Here is a 24,308-nt window from a genome sequence, read left to right as displayed (position 1 = left end):
AGATGACCCTGGTAATTTGCTTATAAGCACTCAACAGGAATTTATGGGCCTGTGAGACACGCACATGTGCTCTGATTTGTGTACAAGGCATGAAACCTTACGATTTTCAACATTTCTGGTACACTAACTGAACTATATCTTTAATTACCTGACTCCAGGTGGTAAAAAATGACTGCTGGTAGGAAACCTCAGCTGCTGAGTCAAAGGAATAAAATATGCCAAGACCAATAAGGGTTCACTGGAATTGCACTGAGGTAATCTGACCTGAACTTGATTGCAACCATCTGGATTACTGTAGTACAAGGAATCGGGGGGGGGGGGGCACAGTGGAAATAATTCTCCCATTCTGTGGAAAAAAATGCAGACACCAACAGCACGTAGGCCCCAGAATGAAACAACAAAAATTGCAAATCAAAAATGTTCAAATGTGGTGGACTGAGGGGCAGTGGTTTTCCATTCACAATGCCGCTAAAACAACTGGCAGGACATATCAACCAGTGTACTACTCACACTGAGAAAACCAGCAGGGAATCAATGACAGGTTACTGACCAATCCCAGGACCAGATTATTACAGGTAAAAGAATGTACACCTCCTTTCTGTTCATAGTTACACTACAAGCTCCTCAACTAGGTGCTGTTTAGCTGATCTCCTACATCTTTGCAAAACCAGTGGCACTACAAACACCTGCACTCTGGACTTAAATAAACAAGTCTGTCGGGATGGGTTCCTAACTCCACATATTTACAGTCTATGGAATATGTTACTACTACAGGTCAAACAAAGCCCTACTACTTTGACTACCTTTAATGCTAGTCTTTATGACTAAATGTGTAGACACAAATTTATACCATGGTTATCATCTACAGCCGTTCTCAATTTGATAGGTAAGCACCATTAAGTGCTGTATGTCTGCTTAAAGGTATTTACTCCTAGATATCTTACAGTCTTCATAACTCCTTGCCTAGTATTATTCCTATGTTCCACATAAAACTGTCCTCACATTTAAAACAAACACATAAATAGTACTCTAATTGAAACAAGTCTTTGAACTAATATAATGTTGGAAAGAGCTTCCCATCCAAACAGAAAGGCATCCACTGAAGTCATCTGAATGGAAGACTTACTAGCAAACATAAATATCTGCATCATACAATAATGATGGAGCCACTAAAATAGAAATGTACTACACAGATTACGTAACTTTCAAGGATAGTTTTCCAAAAGTACAGTTGTGTACACTTACCATAAATGTAGATGTTCGAGTGTATTCACTGTTGCAGTCATCACATTTGGGTTATCTGCCTACAGGTACCCCTCAGCCGGCCTGAATACCAGTCTTCGGATTTCTGCGTCGGATGCTGTCGCTTCTTCCATTACATCAGGTCGTCAGGGGTATAAAACATGCAGCTGACACCATTACATCAGTTTTTCTTGCCCCAGATGTCAGGTGCCCCCACAACAGGAAGCAATTATATGGTATGGAACACCCCCAGCAAAAAGCAAATACACATGATATAGAATATGCCAAACAAAGAGGAAAGGTAAAAGTCTAGAGAAGTCAGGGGACTGGAGGGAGGTTAACCAGGACTGCAACAGTGAATACACTCAAACACCTACATTTATGGTAAGTGTACACAACTGTACTATGTTCTTTGTGTTTCACTGTTGCAGTCGTCACATTTGGGTTGATTTCTAAAGCTAAGGAAGGGTGAAGGTAGTTAAAAGAGCATTAGGGCTAGCAATAAGGCCCTGTAAGACTGCTGTGGCAAATCCAGCTCTGGATTTAGAAAAGATAGGCAGGTGGTATTGCTTGGTGAAAGTACAGAGCTCCAGGTTGCAGCTTCCAAGATGTCCTTGGTAGGGACTCCTCTGAGAAATGCAGTAAAGGTAGATGCAGCCCTGGTGGAATGTGTTCTTATCCCCTGTGGGGTAGGTTTTCCATGGTGTTTGTAGCAGAAATGGATGCAATGTGCTATCCATTTGGAAATGGTTTGCTTTGAAATGGCCTTCCTCTCTGCCCCTGCAGCAAAGCTAACTAGCAGCCGGTCGGATTTTCTGAGAGGCTTAGTCCTGTCCAAATAGAATCTAAGCTGTCTGTGTACGTCCAGAGAATGCAGTATCCTTTTCCCCTTTATTCTGAGGATTAGGCAAAAAAGTAGGCAAATGAATGGACTGGTTTAGAGCCACACTAGACACCACCTTGGGCATAAGGGATGGATTAGCCCTGAGGGAAACCCTGTCCGCATGGAAGATAATGTAGGGTTCCACTGTCATGAGGGCCTGCAGTTCAGACACTCTTCTTGAAGTGATGGCTAGAAGTAAAGCTGTTTTCCAAGAAAGGAATTTCAACTCTGCTGTAGCAGCTGGTTCAAAGTGGGGTAGTTTTTCCAATACAAAGTTAAGGTCCTAGGCTGGAGTGGGAGCTCTCCTGAGGGGGGGGGGGTCTTAAATCTTTGGCCCCTCTAAGGAATTGTTTTAGCAGGGGATGAGATAAGATGGGTGGCTCAGTATTATAATGTGCTGATATGGCAAAGGCATGAGTCTTAACTGAAGAGAAGGATAGGCCCTTGTGGAGCAGTTCTGTTAAATAATCTAGAATATGAGGTAAGCTGGGCACCGTTGTGCCCATCCCCTGAGCATGGCTCCAGGAACAGCATCTTTTCCACTTTTCTGAATAGGATTTTCTAGTACTAGGCCTCCTTGCCTCAAGAATGACATCCAGCACCTGCCTACTGAGGGTTGCTGGAGGTGAGCTCAGGGAATCAGCCAGGCTGCAAGGTTGAGGGTTTGATGCTGAGGGTGCAGAATCTGGCCCGCCTGCTGGGACAGCAGGAAAGTGGTCTGAGGCAGGTGCCAATGTTGTAGCACTGACAGACTGCACAAAAAGGGGTACTAGTGCTGGCGTGGCCAGTCTGGTGCAATCAGTATTGTCCTTGGCTTGTCTTGTTTGATCTTTAACAGAACCTTTGAGAGGAGAGGCAGAGGGGGGAAAGGCATAAACTTACAGGCTTTCCCAGGAAAAGGACAGGGCATCCACTTTCCAAGCTTGACTGTGTGGAGTTCTGTTGCAGAATTTGTTCAATTGGTAGTTCTGAGGGGAGGCACACAGGTCTACCTCTGGTGTCCCCCATTTGCTCCTCAAGAGCTTGAATATTTTGGGTTCCAGTTTCCATTTATGTGTGTCCATGAGATTTCTGCTTAAGTTGTCTGCCAATGAATTTAGTTTGCCTGGCAGGAATTGGGCTTGTAGGTTTCACTTGGCAGCTCAAAGCTGTGTACCACAGAGCCATGGCTAGTCTGCAGAGTGGGTAGGAATGGATCCCCCCCGCTTGTTTATGTACCACATAACTGTTGTTTTGTCTGTCTTTACCAAAAGTTGTCATGGAAGAGTAAGGTCTTTGAAGCCTGGCAGAGCATTCTGTACAGCTAACATTTATTTTTGATTGATATGCAGGTGCATCTGTTTTGGGTTCCATTTGCCCTGAATGCACTGCCCTGCCATGTGAGCCCCCCGATGCATAGTCTGATGCGTCTGTTGTTAGGGTTTGGGTGGCAGGGGGTAGAGTGAAATGGAGTCCCTTGTTGTGGTAGCAGGCCTCTGCCCACCAAAGGAACTCTGCCCTTAAACAAAGAATGATAGGAATCATTGTTTCCAGGTCCTGAGAATGTTGACACCATAGATGTTTTGGATACCACTGAAGTTTCCTCATATGCAGTCCTGCATATGGAATTAACAGAATGCAAGAGGCCATGAATCCCAAGGCTTGCAGGATTTTCCTTGCAGATAGCTGGGTTTTTGTGGCCAGTAGTTTGAAGTAGGTTGTCAAATGAACTTGTTTCTCTGGAGTGAGGAATGCCATCTGGGAAGTTGTGTTCAAGCTTGCTTCCAGGAATACAATCTGTTGGCAGTGTAATAGGTGTGATTTCTTCTCGTTGATGGTGTACCCCAGAGAAGTTAGAAGTCTCTTTACAAATGCCAGGTGTTGTAATAGCAAGTCCTGACTCTCTGCCTGAATCAGGCAATCGTCCAAATATGGGTAAATCTGAATATTTCTCTGCCAGCAAAATGCAATGGCTGGAGCTAGGCACTTTGTGAATACCCTAGGCACAGTAGATAAGCCAAGGCGAAGTGCAGAGAACTGATAGTGCATGGAGCCTGCCCTGAAGCGTAGGTATTTTCTGCAGGATTCCCTTACTGGGATGTGCAGGTAAGCTTCTTTTAAGTCTAGAGTTGCCAGCCAGGCATCCTTGGCTAGCATAGGAAGAAGCTGTTGAAGAGTTAGCATTTTGAATTTTGGAACCACCAGAAAGGTGTTGAGAATAGACCAGGAACAGTCTTGAATAAAAACCTTGTCCCCTTTGTTCTGGTGGGACACGTTAAATAGCCCTGATACTGAGGAGAGAGAGTACTTGTTTTTGGGCCTCCACCCACTGGTTTGGGGGAGGTCTGGCCATCCACTTGGGAATGGGAGTGAGTGGAAGTAGAATCTGTATCCTAGAGAAAATATGTTTAAAACGCATTTGTCCTGAGTAATGAGTTCCCAGTTTTTGCATGCAGGGCGAGCTTTCCTAAGGGAGCAAGTTGTTGAGCAAGGCTTGGAAGAGTTAAACATAAGTCATTGTGCCATTTTTCCATAGGGGGTGGCTTACTCTCCCTGCTTTGGAAGTGGGGGCCCCCACTGATTAGATCTGTGCATAACCTGAGACTGAAGTCTTGGTGGTCTGCGCCTCCTGGGTTTGGACTGAGAAGGCCTGGAAAGGACCAGTTCTTTGAAGGCCAATGTCTACTGAATCTAGGTGGCTGTACTTGTAAGAAATATTTAACAGTTTGCATAGATATAGCTTTTTCATCCATCCTTTTGAGGACTTCTGCTTTGTTGCCAAAAAGGTGCTCTTGGTTTAAGGGTGCATCCAGTAATTTAGCTTTAACATGATCTGGCAAGTTTTGTTCCTTAAGCCAAGCATGCCTTCTAAGTACAGACCCAGTGACAGCAGCCCTGCAAGATGCTTCTAAACCATCAAAACCACATTGCAAAGTATGTTTACCTACTTGGTCAGCAGAATGCATTAACTCTTGTAAATCTTTGTGTTAAGCACAGTCAGGAATCAACATAATTTTCTGTTTAATTAATCCCATAATATGCTGCGGATACTTTAACATATGAAACTGGCAATTTAAAGCCTTAATGGCCAAAGTAGCAGAAGTATACAAGTTCTTACCCCATCTGTCTAAAGCTCTAGAATCCCTATCAGAAGGGGTAGGTTTTTGGCAGTTGTAGCCTTAATGCATTTTGGTCCTTGGGAAATGGTCTTTGGATCCGGCAGAAGGATTCTTGAACATGAATTTGTGAGAGTCAGGTACTCTCTGTAGTACCTGTCAGGTTTCCTGGGAGCAGGAGGCAAAGTGTCTGGGGTAAGGCTGAATTCCAAGAAAATGTCATCTACAATCTCCAGAACAGGAGGGATAGCTAGAGGCCTGTGTTGAGGCAGGTTTAAAAATTCCCCAAGTCTCTCTTTGGACTGTGAAAAGTCCTGGCTTTCCCAGAGGAAATGCTCCCTAACGGTATGCAAGATTTCACCAAAAGAAAACTCTTCTGGAGGGGAAGCAGAGGGAATGGAATCCCCTGCATCAGAATTCTCATAAGTAGATAAGGGTAAATCCTGGCAGTCAGAAGGAGTAGGGATATCAGGTTCCTCCCCAGAAGAATCAGAAAGAAAATCAGTTCTAGGTCTCATAGAGGGGGAAGGCTGGCTTCCCCTAATTAAGGTAATAAGGTCTTCAGCCATTCTAATCATTTGTTTTTGAGGCATATGGGCCTGAGAATGCACTTTGGTCGTCGGTTTTCTAGGCTTAATTCGAGCTTTAGGCCTGAGGAATTTGGAATTCTTAGCTTGAAATGAAGTCGTTGGTTTAATATGAAAATCGGTAGGCCTGAATACAACCTCTGAAGCCGGTGCCTGCACAGCAGCTCCGGACCCATCCAAGGTAGAGACATCTGCAGGTACCATAGTCGAAGAAGCATCTCGTGGCACACCGGACTCCGAATGGGTCTCAGTAGAGGCCTGCAAATCAGTAGAAGCTGGTATCAGGGGCTGCGAAAGCGCCTCACTGAGTACCATTGGACTGGTGACCAGCTTAACGGTAGCATCATCGGCAGTTTTGGACCTAAGCGGTCTGTCTGTCTTTATCCTTGCTTTTTTTCGGAAGATCAGGTGGAGAAGAATGTCAGGAGTGATTTGTGACAGACGGGTACCAGTAAGAGTGAAAGGGAAGGTCTATAAGAGGGTAGTGAGACCAGCTATGTTATACGGATTGGAGACGGTGGCAGTGACAAAAAGGCAGGAGTCAGAGCTGGATGTGGCAGAGTTAAAGATGTTAAGATTTGCACTGGGTGTGGCTAGGATGGACAGGATTAGGAATCAGTATATTAGAGGGTCAGCTCGGGTTGGACAGTTTGGAGACAAAGCAAGAGAGGCAAGATTGCGTTGGTTTGGACATGTGCTGAGGAGGGATGTTGGTCATATCGGGAAAAGGATGCTAAGGATGGAGCTGCCAGGTAAGACGAAAAGAGGAAGGCCTAAGATAAGATTTATGGATGTGTTGAGAGAGGACATGCAGGAAGATGGTGTGAAAGAGCATGATGCAGAGGACAGGAAGAAATGGAAAAGTACAGTTTTGTACCTACCATAAATGTAGATGTTCGAGTGTATACACTGATGCAGTCATTACACTTGGGTTATCCTGACATCAGGCGGTTCCCCAGTCGGCCTGAGTTCCAAAGTCTTGGTCCAGCGTTGGTTGCTGTCGCCTCCTCCCTGACGTCAGTGCGACAGGGGTATATAAGATGCAGCCGACGCCATTTTCTTCAGTTTTTCTTGCCCCAGATGTCAGGTGTCTCTAAATAGGTAGGCAATTTCAATTCCCAATAAAACATACATAAGAAAAGCAAACAACAACTTACAGCTACCAGCAAATACTCCCCATAGGTATTAAAGGGAAAAAGACATAGGTACGTACCAGCCAGTAAGAGGGGAAGGAGGGAGGGCAACCTGGACTGCAGCAGTGTATACACTCGAACATCTACATTTCTGGTAGGTACAAAACTGTACTATGTTCAATGTGTTACACTGCTGCGGTCATTACACTTGGGTAGAATCCCAAAGCTGAGGTAGGGTGGCTGGTTCTATAAGGCATTAGGGGTGGCTATAAGGCCCTGCAGCACTGCAGTGGCGAAGCCAGCTCTGGATTTAGAGTATAGAGGCAGATGGCAATGTTTGGTGAAGGTATGTACAGAACTCCAAGTTGCTGCTTCCAAAATATCCTTGGTAGGTACTCCCCGGAGGTAGGCAGTTGAAGTGGCTGTTGCTCTGGTGGAGTGAGATCTAATGCTGCTAGGTACAGGTTTTCCATGGTATGTGTAGCAGAAACGTATGCAATGTCCTATCCATTTTGAAATAGTCTGTTTTGAAATGGCTTTTCCCTGTGCTCCTGCAGCATATGCTACCAATAATTGCTCAGATTTTCTGAAAGCTTTGGTTTTGTCCAAGTAGAAGCGTAACTGCCTGTGAATGTCCAAAGAATGCAGTAGTCTCTCCCCTTTATTCTGTGGTTTAGGATAAAAAGTTGGCAGGTGAATAGTTTGGTTTAGAGCCACACTGGATACCACCTTTGGCATAAACGTAGGGTTAGTTCTTAAAGACACCCTGTCCTGGTGGAAAATGAGGAAAGGTTCCACTGCCATTAGTGCCTGTAGTTCTGAAACTCTTCGTGCTGATGTTATTGCCAGGAGCAGAGCAGTTTTCCAAGAGATGTATTTTAATTCTGCTGTGTTAGCTGGTTCAAAAGGAGGTAAAGTTAATTTTTCCAAAACAAAGTTGAGGTCCCAAGTTGGAGTAGGTGCTCTACGGGGCGGTCTTATGTTTTTAGCCCCTCTGAGGTACTGTTTTAACAGAGGATTAGAGAAAATTGGTGGATCCGTGTTGTAATAAGCAGAGATGGCAGAGGCGTGGATCTTGATGGATGAGAAGGAGAGGCCTTTGTCCAGCATCTCAGTTAAGTATTGTAGCATCTGAGGAATGTTTGGGACAAGAGGGTCAAGGCTGTGAGCTTGGTTCCAGGCACAGAATCTCTTCCATTTATCCGAATAGGCTTTCCTGGTACTAGGCCTTCTGGCCTCCAGAATGACATCCATAACAGCTTTGGAGAGAGGCATTGCTTGCTTGACTAAGGAATCTTCCATGCAGCTAGGTTTAAGGTCTTTAGCTGGCTGTGTAGTATTTGATTGTTGTGCTGAGTCAGCAGATGTGGGATCTGAGGCAAAATCCAGGGTGGTTCTTGTGTTAAGCTCCTTAAGATTGAGTAGCAGTGCTGGCGTGGCCAGTCTGGTGCAATCAGGATCATCTTTGGCTCTTCTTGCCTGGCTTTTATGAGTACCTTTGGCAGGAGAGGTAGTGGTGGGAAAGCGTATACTTGTAGGTTCTCCCAGCTGAATGAGAGGGCATCCACTTTCCATGCTTGTGGATGGTAACTCCTTGTGCAGAATTTTTGTAGCTGGCAGTTTATTGGGGATGCAAACAGATCTATGTCCGGTCTCCACCATTTCTGTATTATCATTCTGAATATTTGTGGATTCAATTCCCATTCGTGGGGATCCATGATGTTTCTGCTTAAGTCGTCTGCCAGTGTTTTTCTCTCCTGGCAGGAATTGTGCTTGCAGATGAACTTGAAAGTTTATAGCTGTGTTCCACAAGGTCATGGCTTGTCTGCATAGGGGGTAGGAGTGAGTGCCCCCTTGCTTGATTATGCACCACATAACTGTGGTGGTGTCTGTCTTTAGCAGTAGTTGTCCCGGATGCAGCAGGTCCTTGAAAGCTACAAGGGCATTTTGTACAGCTAGCATCTCTTTTTGATTGATGTGAAGATGCCTTTGTTCTGTGGGCCACGTGCCCTGAATACATTTGCCTGCCATGTGTGCTCCCCAGGCGTAATCCGATGCATCTGTTGTCAGTGTTTTCCTGGCTGTGGGTTGTGTAAAAGGCTGTCCCTTGTTGAGGTGACAAGCTTGAGCCCACCATTGAAACTCCTGTTGAAGGCAAGGGATTAGTGGTATAACTGTTTCCAAACTTTGACAGTGTTGAGACCATACATTCTTTAGGTACCATTGTAGTTTCCTCATATGCAGTCTGGCATATGGAATTAGTAGTATGCAGGATGTCATGTAACCCAAGGCCTGCAGAATTTTTCTTGCAGGGAGTTGGGTCTTTGTTGCCATCAATTGAAAGTATTGAGTCAGTTGTCCTTGTTTGTCTGGCGTGAGATAAGCCATCTGGGCCGTTGTGTTCAAGCTGGCACCCAGGAATATAATCTCTTGTGAGGGCACTAGTTTTGATTTCTTTTTGTTTACTGTGTACCGCAGGCAACTTAATAACTTTTTTACAAATGCCAGATGCTTTTGAAGAATGTCCTTGCTCTCTGCTAGAATCAGGCAGTCGTCCAGGTACGGATAAATCTGAATTCCTTTCTGTCTGCAAAATGCAATTACTGGTGCCAGGCACTTTGTGAAGACCCTGGGCGCAGTAGATAAGCCAAAGGGCAGTGCAGAGAATTGGTAGTGCATTGAACCAGCTATGAATCTGAGGTATCTTCTGCAGTTTTGTCTGATAGGGACATGCAGGTATGCCTCTTTCAGGTCCAAAGTCACGAGCCAAGCTTTCTTGCCCAGCATGGAAGAAGCTGCTGTAGTGTCAACATTTTGAATTTCGGAACATCCAGGTAAGTGTTTAGAGATGAAAGATCCAGAATGGGCCTCCAGGCTTTGTCCTTTCTGGGTACCAGAAAGAGTCTTGAGTAAAATCCTTGTCCTTGCTCCTGTGATGGTACCTTTTGAATAGCTCTCATATCCATGAGTGCTGTAATTTGTTTTTGAGCCTCTGCCCATTGATTTGGTGGCAGATTTGGCATTCCTTTTAACCTTGGCAGTGCGCGAAAGTGGAACCTGTAACCTTGAAATACAATGTTGAGAACCCATTTGTCTTTGGTGATCACTTGCCAATTGTGGTAGAAGAGTGCCAGTTTTCCTCCCAAGGGGGCTGCCAAGAGAGATTCGTTTGGCAGTTGTAGTGGGAAGTCATTGGAGCTGCGTTTTATATGTTTGGGGCCTGTCTTCCCCTTCTTTCTGGCCTGATGCAACCCATTGTCGAGGCTTGTAAGGGCCTTGTGTTTGACCTCTACCTCGTGGACGTCTGTATCTTCCCCTTTGAGGTCTGTCTGTAACTGGAAAGGACCAATTCTTAGTTGGCCAGTTTCTGCTAAATCGAGGAGGCTGAACCTGTAAGAAATCCTTCACCGTTTGCATAGATTTTGCCTTATCCTCCATTTTCTTTAATACCTCTTCTGCCTTAACTCCAAATAACACATCCTGCTGCAAAGGTGAATCCAATAATTTTGCTTTAACATGATCTGGTAACATATGTTCTTTTAACCAAGCATGTCTTCTAATGACAGAGCCTGTAACTGCTGCTCTGCAGGAGGCCTCTAGAGAATCAAAACCACATTGCAAATTATGCTTTCCTACTTGTTCAGCTGCATGCAATAAATCCTGCATTTCTTTAAAATTAGGAGGATCTGATTCTGGAAGCATTTTTTGTTTTAACTGAGACAGTAAAAACTGTTGATATTTTAGCATGTGAAACTGGCAATTTAAGGCTCTCATTGCTAAAGTTGCAGACGTATATACTTTCTTTCCCCATCTGTCTAATGCTCTGGAATCTCTGTCAGAGGGAACTGGATTCTTGGCTGATGAGGCCTTAACTCCTCTGGGTCCCTGAGAAATAGTTTCAGGGTCAGCTACAGGGCTTTTATACAGAAATTTGTGAGAGTCAGGGACTCTGTAGTATCTGTCAGGTTTAACAGGGGCTGGAGGTAAGGAATCAGGATTTAAGCTGGATTCAGTATACACATCATCCACAACATCTAGCACTGGCGGAATAGCAAGGGGTCTGTGCTGAGGTAATAAAAGGAAGTCTCGGAGCCTTTTCTTGGATTCTGAGTAATCCTGGCCTTCCCAGTGGAAGTGCTCCCTCGTGGTATGTAGGGTTTCCCCAAAGGAGTAGTCCTCAGGCGGTGAGGCTGATGGAATTGATTCCTCAGCATCAGAATCCCCATAAGGGGGTAAAGAATATCCTAGGTTTGAGGATGAATCAGAAGAGATGGATACCTGGTCGGATGAGTCATAGTCTGCATCCTGTCTAGGCCTTTTATCAGGAGGGGGATGGGACCCCCTGATGAAAGTGATTAGGTCTTCGGCCATTTTGAGCATTTGTTTCTTAGGCATGGAGGCCTGTCCTGGAGAATGCTGTATTTGTTTCTTTGATTTTAAACGAGGCTTAGACTTAGCTGAGGGTTTAATGCTTAACTGAGAAGGTCTGAAGACACCCTCTGAAGCTGTGGGTTTCTCAGCTACTCTGGATCCCTCTGTAAGGTTAGTCTCGGTAGGCTGAATAACTTGTGCGTCCGAAGGCCCAGCCATCTCCACGTGGGAGTCAGAGGCGGCTTGTGGTTCTACAGAAGCGGTAGTCAGGGACTGTGAAGGCGCCTCGCTGAAAACTGGAGAACCGGCGACTGGTCTAGAAGAGGCTTCGTCGTCAGTTTTGGGCCTTGGATGCCTATCCTTGTCTTTGCACTTTTTGTGTATTCCGGTCGTCGGAAGTTCCGACGGCATGGTATAATTGAATTTTCTACCAAAATAATGTTGGGCAAAATCAAACCAACATTTAATAGTGCGCTTGCTAAACCTAGCAGAAAACAGACAACCAGTGACGTCGTGGTCTGGGCCTAGGCATGGGATACAATAGGAATGGAAATCCTTATGAGGTATTTGCTTCCCACAAGAAATACAGTTATTAACTTTTACTGACATCGGTCTGAGGCAAGAAAAAGTTTCCCCCAACGGGGTACTTAGCTTTGTAGAAGACTTCGGTTCTGGATTCGGAATGAAAATCTCAGGAGACGGCCGACCAGCACTTCCGAACTGCTTTTGCTTCAGGCACCGCACGGCAAGAAAGACTGAAGAAAATGGCATCGGCTGCATCTTATATACCCCTGTCGCACTGACGTCAGGGAGGAGGCGACAGCAACTGACGCCGGACCAAGACTTTGGAACTCAGGCCGACTGGTGAACCGCCTGACGGCAGGATAACCCAAGTGTAATGACTGTAGCAGTGTAACACGATGAACATCAGATTATCTGCTGTGGCGACCCCTAACGGGAACAGCCGAAAGAAGAAGACGATGGTAATCAGATGGCTTAAGGAAGCCATTTCGGAGTACGGAGATCGAGAACGAAAGTATTTAGCTACAAAAATAGCCAGATGACGAATAGTTTGGGCGTTCAACAAAGCACAAAACCAACAGCGAGGGACGTCATGGTCTGGGCCAAAACAGGTGACGCAGTAAGAATAAAAATCTCTATGAGGTATTTGCTTTCCACAGGCAAGACAACTGTTAATTTTTTCTGACATCGGTTAGGGCAAGAAAAAAGGATCTCCAACGGGGTACTTATCTTTTTGAAGACTTCAGGTCTGAAACTCGAAAATGAAAATTTCAGGAGTCGTCCGACCGACACTTGTGAACTGCTTCTGCTTCGGGCACTGCACGGCAAGAAAGACTGATGTAATGGCGTCAGCTGCATGTTTTATTCCCTGATGACCAGACGTCATGGAAGAAGCGACAGCATCTGACGAAGAAATCTGAAGACTCTGGTATTCAGGCCGGCTGAGGGTTAACTGCAGGCAGATAACCCAAATGTGATGACTGCAACAGTGAAACATGAAGAACATCACTGGTTCTCTGTTCTGTTAACCAATGTTTCATCATGATAGTATAATGCTCAGTCTGGCTTAAAATAAAATAAAACAAATAAATATCTCTACAATATGTCTGGCTCTGTGGAGCAGAAGAATGAAGCCCTGACTAGAACCCAGATGATCCAAAATCCAGCTCAGTTGCTGGAAGAGCTGAGAGGGAAAGAAGGGGAGTGATCAGCTGATATTGGCCTGCCCACCCTGGGCAGACAGCTGTGATCCAGCCTCTTGCACCACCAACACCCAGTAAAGAAAGAAGTGTATGGTACTCCGTACTGGGGGATGGAGATGGGCATGGTTCTGTCAAGTCACTTTCAAACAGAAGTCTTCATGAGGCATGGGCAGAAGCACATGTGCCCACACAGGAAGTCACAGGAAGCCACAGAGGTAGGGGTTAGGTCGTAAGATGCTACAACCCCTCATAGATGAGAAGAAAAGGGATGTAATTCTGAAGAATCTACAATACACGCAAAGCTTCCCCCATAAATCATCATATGATAATTTCTACAATCTGATGTGTGTTCTGCTTGAAGCCTACTGCATTCTTGGGAAACAATCTCCATTTTCAAATTATGTATCAAAACAAAATACTGAGTTTTTATTCACACAATGACAAAATCTGTTTCTGAAAGCAGCTTAATTTTGCTTAACATTATGTACCAGTAAATCTACACCATTACAGCTCCCTGAAGTACCAGGAAGCAGATGTTACAGAACAACAGGCATATATATATATATATATATATATATATATATATATATATATATATATATATATATATATACATACACAGACACACGCACATATGGGTCTACTTCAAATGATCGAAGTTTTAGAACATCAATCATCAGATCGTCGAAGACACAATCGAAGTTCTGAAACATCGAACATTCTGAATGGAGATCACCGTACAGCAATGAAAGGGAAATTTACCATTCTCTTCACTGTAGTGCAATCTCGAAGTTGGAATATTTAAGTTACAAGGGGTGTGGTGAGAATGTAAAAGACGACGTTTTTTTCTTTTTAGATTTTTTTTTTTGCTGTTCGATGTTTCAGAACTTCAGTCTTCTGGTCTTCGACGATTTGATGATCGACGTTCTGAAACTTTGATCATTTGAAGCAGACCCATACACATTTTGATATATATATATATATATATATAGAGAGAGAGAGAGAGAGATACACACACACACACACACACACACACACACACACACACACACACACACACGTCAACAGTTTCTTACTAGTTTGCACACTTGACCCATAGAAACATTAAAATAATCACAAAATGTTCCATAAATACTCCTTTTAAGAGACTGTTCACATTAAACTTTTCTATGCATCCTTAATGTCACAAATTCCGCATTTATGGGAAGATAAATGATCATAAATGGTCTCAATCACAAACAGTTAAATTACTCTAACCTTTGCACTGTACCAGTGGTCTGCATCAGGTGGGTCCAGGATAGCACTGTTCTTTTCTAATGGTTCGACTTCTCTGCTCATTATATGAAAATTGCAATAACTTCCCAACTGAAAAGGTCTGAATACAGGAAACGCATCCACCCATGTGAACTGAGCATCGAAGAAATCACTAGGGATGTATAGATTCTGGTAGCGACGTCTGAGTTCCATCATATCACAAGAAGTACTGTCATAACAAAAAGCAAACTGTCAAAGGAAAGGAGTAAAAACGTTGCTGTTTGCAGCTGCCTTACATTTAAACCTGTACTTAGCTAGTGAAAACAGCCATGTTATCTATATTCAGGAAAGCATCAACATTATAAATATTTGTGTATTTTACTGAGCCACAATACCAGCTTGAACTAACGTAAGCATTCTCACCATATCAGATAATATGCAGGAAGGGCATCTTGAAGTGAGTAACTGCTAGGAGTTCCACCTTCTGCACACTTCTAAAAATTCTCTCCCTATTTTGCCTTTGGGCATATACATATCTAGTGCTGACATAGGAGGCTGTGGAAGTCTCTGCGGTCCCCATTTCAACCCATATGCACTGCGGGAGGACAACCTAAAAGGTATAAAAAATAGGATGACAGCACTACATTCATGTCCATTTCACAGGAAAATCCATTCATTGATGATGGATGAAGAAACCATCCAAAAACATGGGAGCTAAGAGAGTAATTCAGAGTTGGAAACATCTTATGTGCATGTTCTCCTTCTGTGTCTCGCATATCGCTGAGTTGTGAGAAGGCTAGCTGCAATAGGAAATTTAAAAATTAGAATTCTCTTAGAAGCCACATCCTCAAAGTGAAAAGTTCAATAACTTAGAATGCCTAGTCTTGTAGGCACTGAACTTTATCAAGAGGCTCAATTGTTGGAATCTGGGCAATAGCAACTGGTTAAAGTGGGAATCAAAACCAAACAGCTATAATATAAACTTCTGCAATGGAGAAGTTTTTGAAAAAGTGTTGATAGCAGCCAAAAACATACAGCAGTTATCGTTGACAGCACCATTGTCAAATGGGTGATTAACTATCTGCTGGTAAAAAAAGTACAGTTAGCAAGCCACCTGCTTATAGTTTAGTTAGCCAAGTCTCCTCTTTACTTGAAGCAAAACAGGCAAAGAACTGGTGCTTTTCACTGGATTTGTGCACCATTTTCAGGTAGAACCTGAGTTAACATGGGTCTATATTAGAAGACCGAAGACGCATTCTTTCGAATGCGTCTTGGTCGAACTTAAAAGGCTGAAAATGCAAAATATCAAAGCGGCTGCTAAGAATTCACTTGCCGCTTCTGTACTTTGCCATTTTCGGCACTGTAGTGCGGTCTCGGAGTTGGTATATTTAAGTAGGGGGGTGGGGGGGTGAAGCTCCCCACTTAATGTAATGTTTGAATTTTTTTTTTTTTGTTGGAACAGTGATTTTTTAATCGCTGTTCTGACACTTCGACATTGAAAGCTTTCGCTTACATAGGGTCGATTAATCACCGCTCGCTTTTTTAAGCGTTTGGTGATCTAATATAGACCCATTAGCGCAGCTAGTGGAGAGCACAAACATTTCTTGATCTTGCTCATCTTGCATTCTGCCCCGAAAAAATAAGGGAAGGATGGACATGGTGATTTAAGAACACCTCTGGCAAGAAAATTAGCTCAGGACTAAGGAGCATCTAATCTTTGCTAAAGACCACATAAGATTCTATACAGATAAGGGGCTACAACCACATCTCTCAACCAATCAGGGACAAATCTTAACACGATCAGGGACACTTTCAAAATATTAGTACTGTTAACTTGAGACGATGAAAAAATAAGAGAATGTGACTTAATATACATTTTTCTGAAGTAAAAGTCTATAACTCTAATTATTGCCATTATTTATTGCGTCATTCACTACCTTTTCCCAAAAAGTCACCAGTTTTAGGAGGGATTAAGAAGGACAGAGCTAAAATTTGAGTCACAATCAGGGACGGTTGAGAGGTACGGCTACAGCTCAGAGATCCTAGGTCAGATGAAATAACCACAAAGAAAACAGATCTACAAGACAAACCTAAAGTCATGAAACAAGGTATTCCAAACTAAGAATGGATACACTTGCTAAACAATTCCCAAACAGAAAGGTTCTGCAAAACATTATGAAGATGCAGACCTCGAAGATATTGCTTGAAAGGGACACATTTTTGCTGTCAACAATGGAGTTATGCACAGTGCCATATACCTTAACTATGGAATGACCAAGACCCAGGTAAAATGGTGCCCAAGTTTGGTCAAGATCACTTACAAACTGAACAACTGTGGGGTACAGAGTACCATACTGCCCAGATGGAAAACCTTTTTCAAACAGTAAAGTCTGACAACTGAAAGGTTTACTGACAGCTTCAATCAACTCAAACTGCCACAGAAAGATCCAGAAGAGGAGGACTGTAATGGAGAGCTATGTCCTGATACGGAACCAGCTGTTTTACCAAATAAGGGACACTAGCTTGTACTGGAACAGGTTCCAAAAGTGGGAGGGACCCAAAAGCCTGAAACCACACCATTCTCAAGCACCGAGGATAACGATGTTCAATTTTTCGTCCTTCTTTTCTGAATTATGGAGCCATGCAGCCATTTGTGACACAGTAACCTTTGCACTGCCTAGTTTGCAGAACAGACTAAGACATGAAAGTGACAAATTTAACAGCCAAAATGTTATTAATCAAACCAAGTGACTACATCACAGTGAATGTTTTAACCACTGCAACCCCAACAGCCAAGAGAATTCTATTTCCTTTTGGACTGTCTACACACAGCCTGACTAGCAAAGTAATATTTATGTTAAACTCTCTCACACATACTGTCACGTCACCCATCTTCAGACCCCCCTTTTGACAATTCTGTCTCTTAACTGAAAATAAAAAAAGAGCATCTACAAGGAAAATTCCTAACACTATATTCACAACCAGTTCAGGAGTTGATATGCATATACAGAAACTCTAGCTAAGCATGGCCAAACAAAAAACTGTCTCCTAGTTTTGTGAAAGTTCAAAGCAATTTACCAAGCTACATGCTATCTGCCTACAGAGCAAGAGAGTCTGGTGTTCTCATTTCAAAACTGAGTCTTTCTCACAGATATGCAGAAGCATTCAGAGGCAAGTAAGTGCTTACTCGAAATCATTATTTGAGAATTCATAGTTTTTCAAAGAACAAAATATCACACCACCACTTTGAAAACAGTTTCCTTACGCAGAAATTATTTATACTACTGTTGATTAGCAATCTAACAAGTTACAATTTTCCATATTGACAAAATATTTCAGAATCATTTGCTGTCTCTAACAGAGCAAAAAACATTTTAAATCTTGTAAAGTGCCACTATCGGCATTTGTTTAAAGTGTACAGTCACTATTAATATCTATGTATGCATCTGTCGATTATTTATATATATATATATATATATATATATATATATATATATATACACACAATATAGTGTGTGTGTGTGTGTCTGTATGCGCACGTATTGCAACTACACATCTATACACACACACACACATATATATATATATATATATATATATATATAGACACACACAGATACACAAATATATAAACACAGAAAAATATATATATATATAACTATGATATATTATAAATATGTAGCCATACAGTGCTGCAATGGAAAAGTATTTGCCCCCTTCCTGATTCCTCGTTTTTTTGCATGTTTGTCACACTTAAATGTTTCAGATCATCAAACAAACAAATAAATATACATTTTAGACAAAGATAATGCAAGTAAACACAAAATGCAGTTTTTAAGTGATGATTTTATTTAAGGAAAAAAAACTATCCAAACCTACATGGCCCTGTGTGAAAGTAATTGCCCCATAAACCCAATAACTGGTTGTGCCACCCTTAGTAACAACAACTGAAATCAAGCATTTGCGATAACTGACAATGAGTCTTTCACATTGCTGTTGTGGAATTTTGGCCCACTCTTCTTTGCAGAATTGTTTTAATTCAGCAATATTGAAGGGTTTCCGAGCATGAACTGCCTTTTTAAAGTCATGCCATAGCATCTCAACTGGATTCAAGTCTGGACTTTGACTAGGCCTCTCAAAAACCTTAATTTTGTTTTTCTAAGCCATTCAGAGGTGGACTTGCTGGTGTGTTTTAGATCATTGTCCTGCTGCAGAATCCAAGTGCACTTCAGCATGAGGTCACGACTTGATGGTCGGACATTCTCCTTCAGGATTTCTTGGTAGAGAGCAGACTTCATGATTCCATCAAGCACAGCAAGTCGTCCAGGTCTAGAAGCAGCAAAGCAGCCCCAGACCATCACACTACCACCACCATGTTTGACTGTTGGCATGACGTTCTTTTTTTGAAATGCTGTGTTACTTTTACGCCATTTGTAACGGGACGCACACCTCCCAAAAATTTAAACTTTTGTTTTGTCAGTCCACAAAATATTTTCCCAAAAGTGTTGGGGATCATCAAGATGTTTTTTGGCAAAAGTGAGACGAGCCTTTATGTTCTTTTTGGTCAGCAATGGTTTTCACCTTGGAACTCTGCCATGCATCCCATTTTTGCTCAGTCTCTTTCTTATGATTGAATTATGAACACTGACCTTAACTGAGGCAAGTGAGGCCTGCAGTTCTCTAGATGTTGCTCTGGGTTCTTTTGTGACCTCCTGGTGTAATTTTTATAGGCCAGCCACTCCTGAGAAGGTTCCCCACTGTTCCATGTTTTCTCCATTTGTGGATAACAGCTCTCACCGTGGTTCGCTGGAGTCTCAAAGCTTTAGACATGGCTTTGTAACTTTTTCCAGACTGATAGATGTCAGTTATTTTGTTTCTCATCTGTTCCGGAATTTCTTTAGATCGTGGCATGATGTCTTCCTTTTTGGGATGTTTTGGTCTACTGCACTTTGTCTGACAGGTTCTATTTAAGTGATCTCTTGATTCAACAGGTATGGTAGTAATCAGGCCTGGGTTGGGAGGGTGGCCTAATGGTTAAGGTGTTTGCCTTACAAACACAAGGTACACGGTTTGAGTCTCACAAGAGATAATTGGCTAGGCTTAAAATGGTTCGCTAGGGCAATTAGCCTAGTACTAATCTATGAACCTATGTGTGGCTAGTGAAACTGAACTCAGCTTTCCCATAAATGTGATTAACCACAGTTATTTCATGATTTAACAAGGAAAGACAATTACTTTTCACAAAGGGCCATGTAGGTTTGGGTAGGTTTTTCCTTAACAAACAAAATCATCACTTAAAAACTGCATTTTGTGTTTACTTGGGTTATATTTGTCTAATATTTAAATTTGTTTGATGATCTGAAACATTTAAGTGTGACAAACATGCACGGACATCAGGAAGAGGGAAATACTTTTTCATTGCACTGTATATGCGTGTATGTGTGTGTGTGTGTGTGTGTGTGTGTATATAGAAATATATATATATATATATATATATATATATATATATATATATATATATATATATATATATAAATCCAAACACGACAAAACTAGAACCAAACAGGAGTGTACTGCTGAGAAAATAGAGTATGAATACAACAAGAAGCAGCACTGAGACCACGGCCAGGGCAGGTTTGTTCCACTACCACTTCTCAACACAAAAGCTTGGGTCTCCTCAATGACCCTTCATCAGATCCATGTGTACTGTGCTTGTCCTTTGTCCTGTTTGTTTTTTATTTTTGTTTTTATTTTTAAGTTATTGTTCGATGTGAATAAATACTTGATGGTTTTAATGAGTTGTCGTCTATGGTAACGTAGGTGAACTACACTTGCCGATATTCAAGTAGAGCTGATTATATACGTTGTGCTTGGGAAGACAATACATTTGATACATTTATCTTATGGCTGCTCAACCAAGTGTCTTGCTGTGCTTTTTTGCATGTGGAGTACAATCGTAAGCAAACACCTGTAGGTGTTGCAACAAACAAACACACTTTTGTGTTGACAAGTGGTAGTGGAACAAACCTGCCCTGGCCGTGGTCTCAGTGCTGCTTGTTGTTGTGTATATATATATATATATATATATATATATGCATGTGTGTGTACATATATACAGAAAAACAAAAACACACACATAAATATATATATATATATATATATATATATATATATATATACATATACATATATATATATATATATATATATATATATATACACACATATACATATGCACACACATATATACATACATCGGTTCATAGATTAGTACTAGGCTAACTGCCCTTATGGACCATTTTAAGCCTAGCCAGTTATCCCATGTGAGAATCAAAACCTGCACCTTGGGTTTATAAGGTAAACACTTTAACCAATATGCCAACCTCCCACCACAAAATATATACATACTCAAATGTTGCCAATGCAATGCCAACACACAGGAAAAAAAAAGTTAACACTGATCTCTGCATGCTCCGATACACAACCTCAGAGCATGCAACTAAACAATGACATGCCCCTCACACCCTCCTATTAATTGCAAATAACTACTCAGAGATTACACAAAACTGGGGAAAGGGCCTATTCCCCAACCCCAATAATGTAGCAATTTTCACATAAATGTCAATCAGCTGTTTTATCGACAGTTATCAGCCATTTAAGCACTCCTATATATACCTTTGTGTGTGTGCGTGTGCATGTGTCTGCAGATATACAGAGAAATGAATCTCTCTCTCTTTATATATATATATATATATATATATATATATCTGCGTGACAGCACTGCAACGTTCTTTTTCCAACCGTGTGTGCCATTTAGGTTCATAGATATATACCTGGCTAACAACCAGCAGGAGCAAACAGAACCCACGGTGTTCTGATCTTCAAGCACGAAACGGAAGTGCGGTACATGTTGAGCCACTAACACCAACTACATCAAGATTTCTTAACGAAAAACTAAACTTTTTTACTAAGACATAACCACATATTTTTTTCTTTTGCTTCAGATGACGTGATTATGTTTATGCGAAGTGGCTAATCTATTAAAGTCTATGGATTTATTCACATGGTAGTCCTTCGGTAACATCACCAAGGACTAATGTAAAACTGAGACTTCCAGGATATTATTGTAATAAATCTGAATTTTACTGAGGAATTACTAAAATTATCAGCAGGATATACTTGAACAGATGTGGATAGGAATGTTCGCCATTTTGGATGCATCACACACAGTTCTGTGAATGATAAAAAAAAAAACGCCTGTATGCTTTAAACATGTTATATCATGTCCACAGCTGTTTGACACATGATAACTTACTTAAGGCACTCATTTTATATGCAGTCTAACGGGCATGAAATCTTATTTATTTAAATTTGTTTGGTGGAGTAGTGAACTGATTAATACCGACCAATTTCAGGCTCAGTAAGGGTGAACTACAAAACATTTCATAAACACAGAAGGCAGAAATGTACGCAATAACTGAGTAGTTCAGATTAGTTAAACAGAAAAAAAAGTATATGTACATTATGGTAAACAAATGAGAAAGTAATATACAAAAAAAAAAAAAAAAAGAGGTCAACTTTCAGTAATTCTGTGACAGGAGAAGAGAAGTGAAAAGGAAATAGATCTAGTGTGTTAGGTAATATGCCTTGTGTTGAAACAGGAGCATTTAGTTTGGATGAAGAGGTGCTTTTTGAGTTGCATTCTGAATTTGTAGTTAAGTGTTGATTCCCTTTACGTCAATGGGGAGAGCATACCAAAGAATAGGTACCTGAGAGAAGAATGCATGTGAAGTGCTATGGAGTTTGGTTTAATGGTAAAAAGAGTTGGTTTATCTTGTGAGTAGTGTCTCAGGTTGTATGATAAGGGTTTTTCCCTCATGAAGTTTATCTGTAGGGAGAGTAAATGTCTGGAGATGGATTAGTTTGTAGAGTTGGGATCCTAGGAGCAGGTAATATCTTTGTTTAATGGATAGCCAACTTGGCTTTTTCTAGGGTGATACAGTGATACTCATGGATAGGCAAGCTTGCATCCAATCATCAGAAGCTGCTGGAGACGTCAGAACTGTAGCAGTGTTTTTCTTGCAGGCAGACATGAAAATGGGTAGTCCATATTCTAGCTGAAATAAAAAATACAGTTGCAGTTACCATAACTGCAGATATTCAAATTCCTCACTGCTGCAGTAGCCTCTAGCTACATAGGTTGTATCCTGCCAGCTTCTCAATGCTATGGCTCCCTCCCGCACATACACTCTGACTACTGATTGGCTACCCCTTAGATGGAAATCAGCAGTCAGAGTGCAGACAATTTCTGGACTTTCTTGTCCATAGAGAGAGAGCTACTTACTCACCCTGAAACTCTAAAAGACAAACATTAACAAATAATTTTACATCCCAAAGTACAGTTTTGTACCTACCATAAATGTAGATGTTCGAGTGTTCACCCTGCTGCAGTCATCACACTTGGGTTATCCTGTCGTCAGGCGGTCCCGCAGTCGGCCGGATTTCCAAAGTCTTGGTCCGACGTCGCTTGCTGTCACCTCATCCCTGACGTCAGTGCGCCAGGGGTACATATATTGCAACCGACACCATTTTCTTCAGTTTTTCTTGCCCCAGATGTCAGGTGCCCCCAAAGAGGTGATCCAAATTAGTACCAAAAGGTGAGAACACTGTACAAATACAAAAACCATTCAGCTATAAGCAAATACATCAGTAAGGCATAGCAAAGATTTAGCCAGTAGATCAGAGTGGTTGGAGGGAGGGTAACCTGGACTGCAGCAGGGTGAACACTCAAACATCTACATTTATGGTAGGTACAAAACTGCACTATGTTCATCGTGTTACCCTGCTGCAGTCATCACACTTGGGTTGAGTCCCAAAGCTAAGGTAGGGTGGAGGCATTATAAAGGGTTAGAGGAGGCAATGAGGCCCTGCAGGACTGCAGTGGCGAAGCCCGCCCTGGACTTAGAATAAAGAGGTAAGTGATAGTGACTCCAAGTTGCAGCTTCTAAAATTTCCTTGGTAGGAACCCCCCTGAGAAAGGCTGTAGAGGTAGCTGTAGCCCTGGTAGAATGGGATCTAATGGTAGGAGGAACTGGTTTCCCATGATGGGTATAGCAGAATCGTATGCAATGGCCTATCCATTTTGAAATGGTTTGCTTGGATATGGGCCACCCTTGAGAAGCTGTAGCATAGGAAACAAAGAGCTGGTCAGTTTTTCTGAAAGCCTTAGTTTTATCCAAGTACTCCTAGCAGAAGTTATTGCCAGTAGCAGGGCAGTCTTCCATGATAGGAACTGAAGGTCTGCAGAAAAAGCTGGTACAAAGGGAGGTAGTGTTAGTTTTTCCAGAACAAAGTTGAGGTCCCATGTTGGTGTAGGAGCTCTTCTAGGTGGTCTAATGTTTTTTGCCCCTCTGAGGAACTGCCTTAGGAGTGGGTTTGAAAATAAAGGTGGATTTGTGTCGTAGTGAGCTGAAATAGCTGAAGCATGGATTTTAATTGAGGAGAAGGGAAGTCCTTTATGTAACATCTCAGCTAAATACTGCAGAATGTGAGGCATATGAGGCTGAGTTGTGTCTTGGCCCTTAGCTTAGTTCCAAGCAGAAAACCTTTTCCATTTGTCCGAGTAAGCCTTCCTGGTGCTTGGCCTCCTGGTTTCTAGAATAACATCCAGCACTGCTTGTGAAAGAGGAGCTGGCTGGCTGCTTAATTTATTTGCCATGCAGCCAGGTTTAAGGTTTTGATCTGGCTGTGTAGAATCTGCTTGCCCTGCTGTGTGAGCAAATGAGGTATTTGAGGCAATATCCATGGTGAACTGTGAGCCATATATTCTTCAATAGCAGGTACCAGTGCTGGTGTGGCCAGTCTGGGGCTATGAGAATCATTCGAGGTTTGTCCTTTTTGGCCTTCAAAAGAACCTTTGTGAGAAGAGGTAATGGAGGAAAGGCATATGCTGTCAGGTTTTTCCAACTGAAGGAGAGAGCGTCCACTTTCCAAGCTTGATGGTGGAATGTCCTTGTACA

The 24,308-nt window shown here is 42.2% G+C and overlaps 1 protein-coding gene across 1 annotated transcript in view; it reads right to left on the bottom strand.

The window, feature by feature from the left end:
• The window catches only part of CCAR1 (cell division cycle and apoptosis regulator 1), a 2,906,903-nt gene that overhangs the window by 1,846,864 nt on the left and 1,035,731 nt on the right, over nucleotides 1–24,308 (bottom strand). Inside the window, exon 12 of the mRNA XM_044056158.1 lies at nucleotides 14,293–14,518. Coding sequence (XP_043912093.1) covers nucleotides 14,293–14,518 — 226 coding nt within the window. The remainder of the gene's footprint in view (nucleotides 1–14,292; nucleotides 14,519–24,308) is intronic.

Source organism: Protopterus annectens, chromosome 14.part0, assembly GCF_019279795.1.
Source record: "Protopterus annectens isolate FY-2018-M chromosome 14.part0, PAN1.0, whole genome shotgun sequence".
Lineage (NCBI taxonomy): Eukaryota > Metazoa > Chordata > Ceratodontiformes > Protopteridae > Protopterus > Protopterus annectens.
This window is presented reverse-complemented; position numbering and strand designations above follow the sequence as displayed.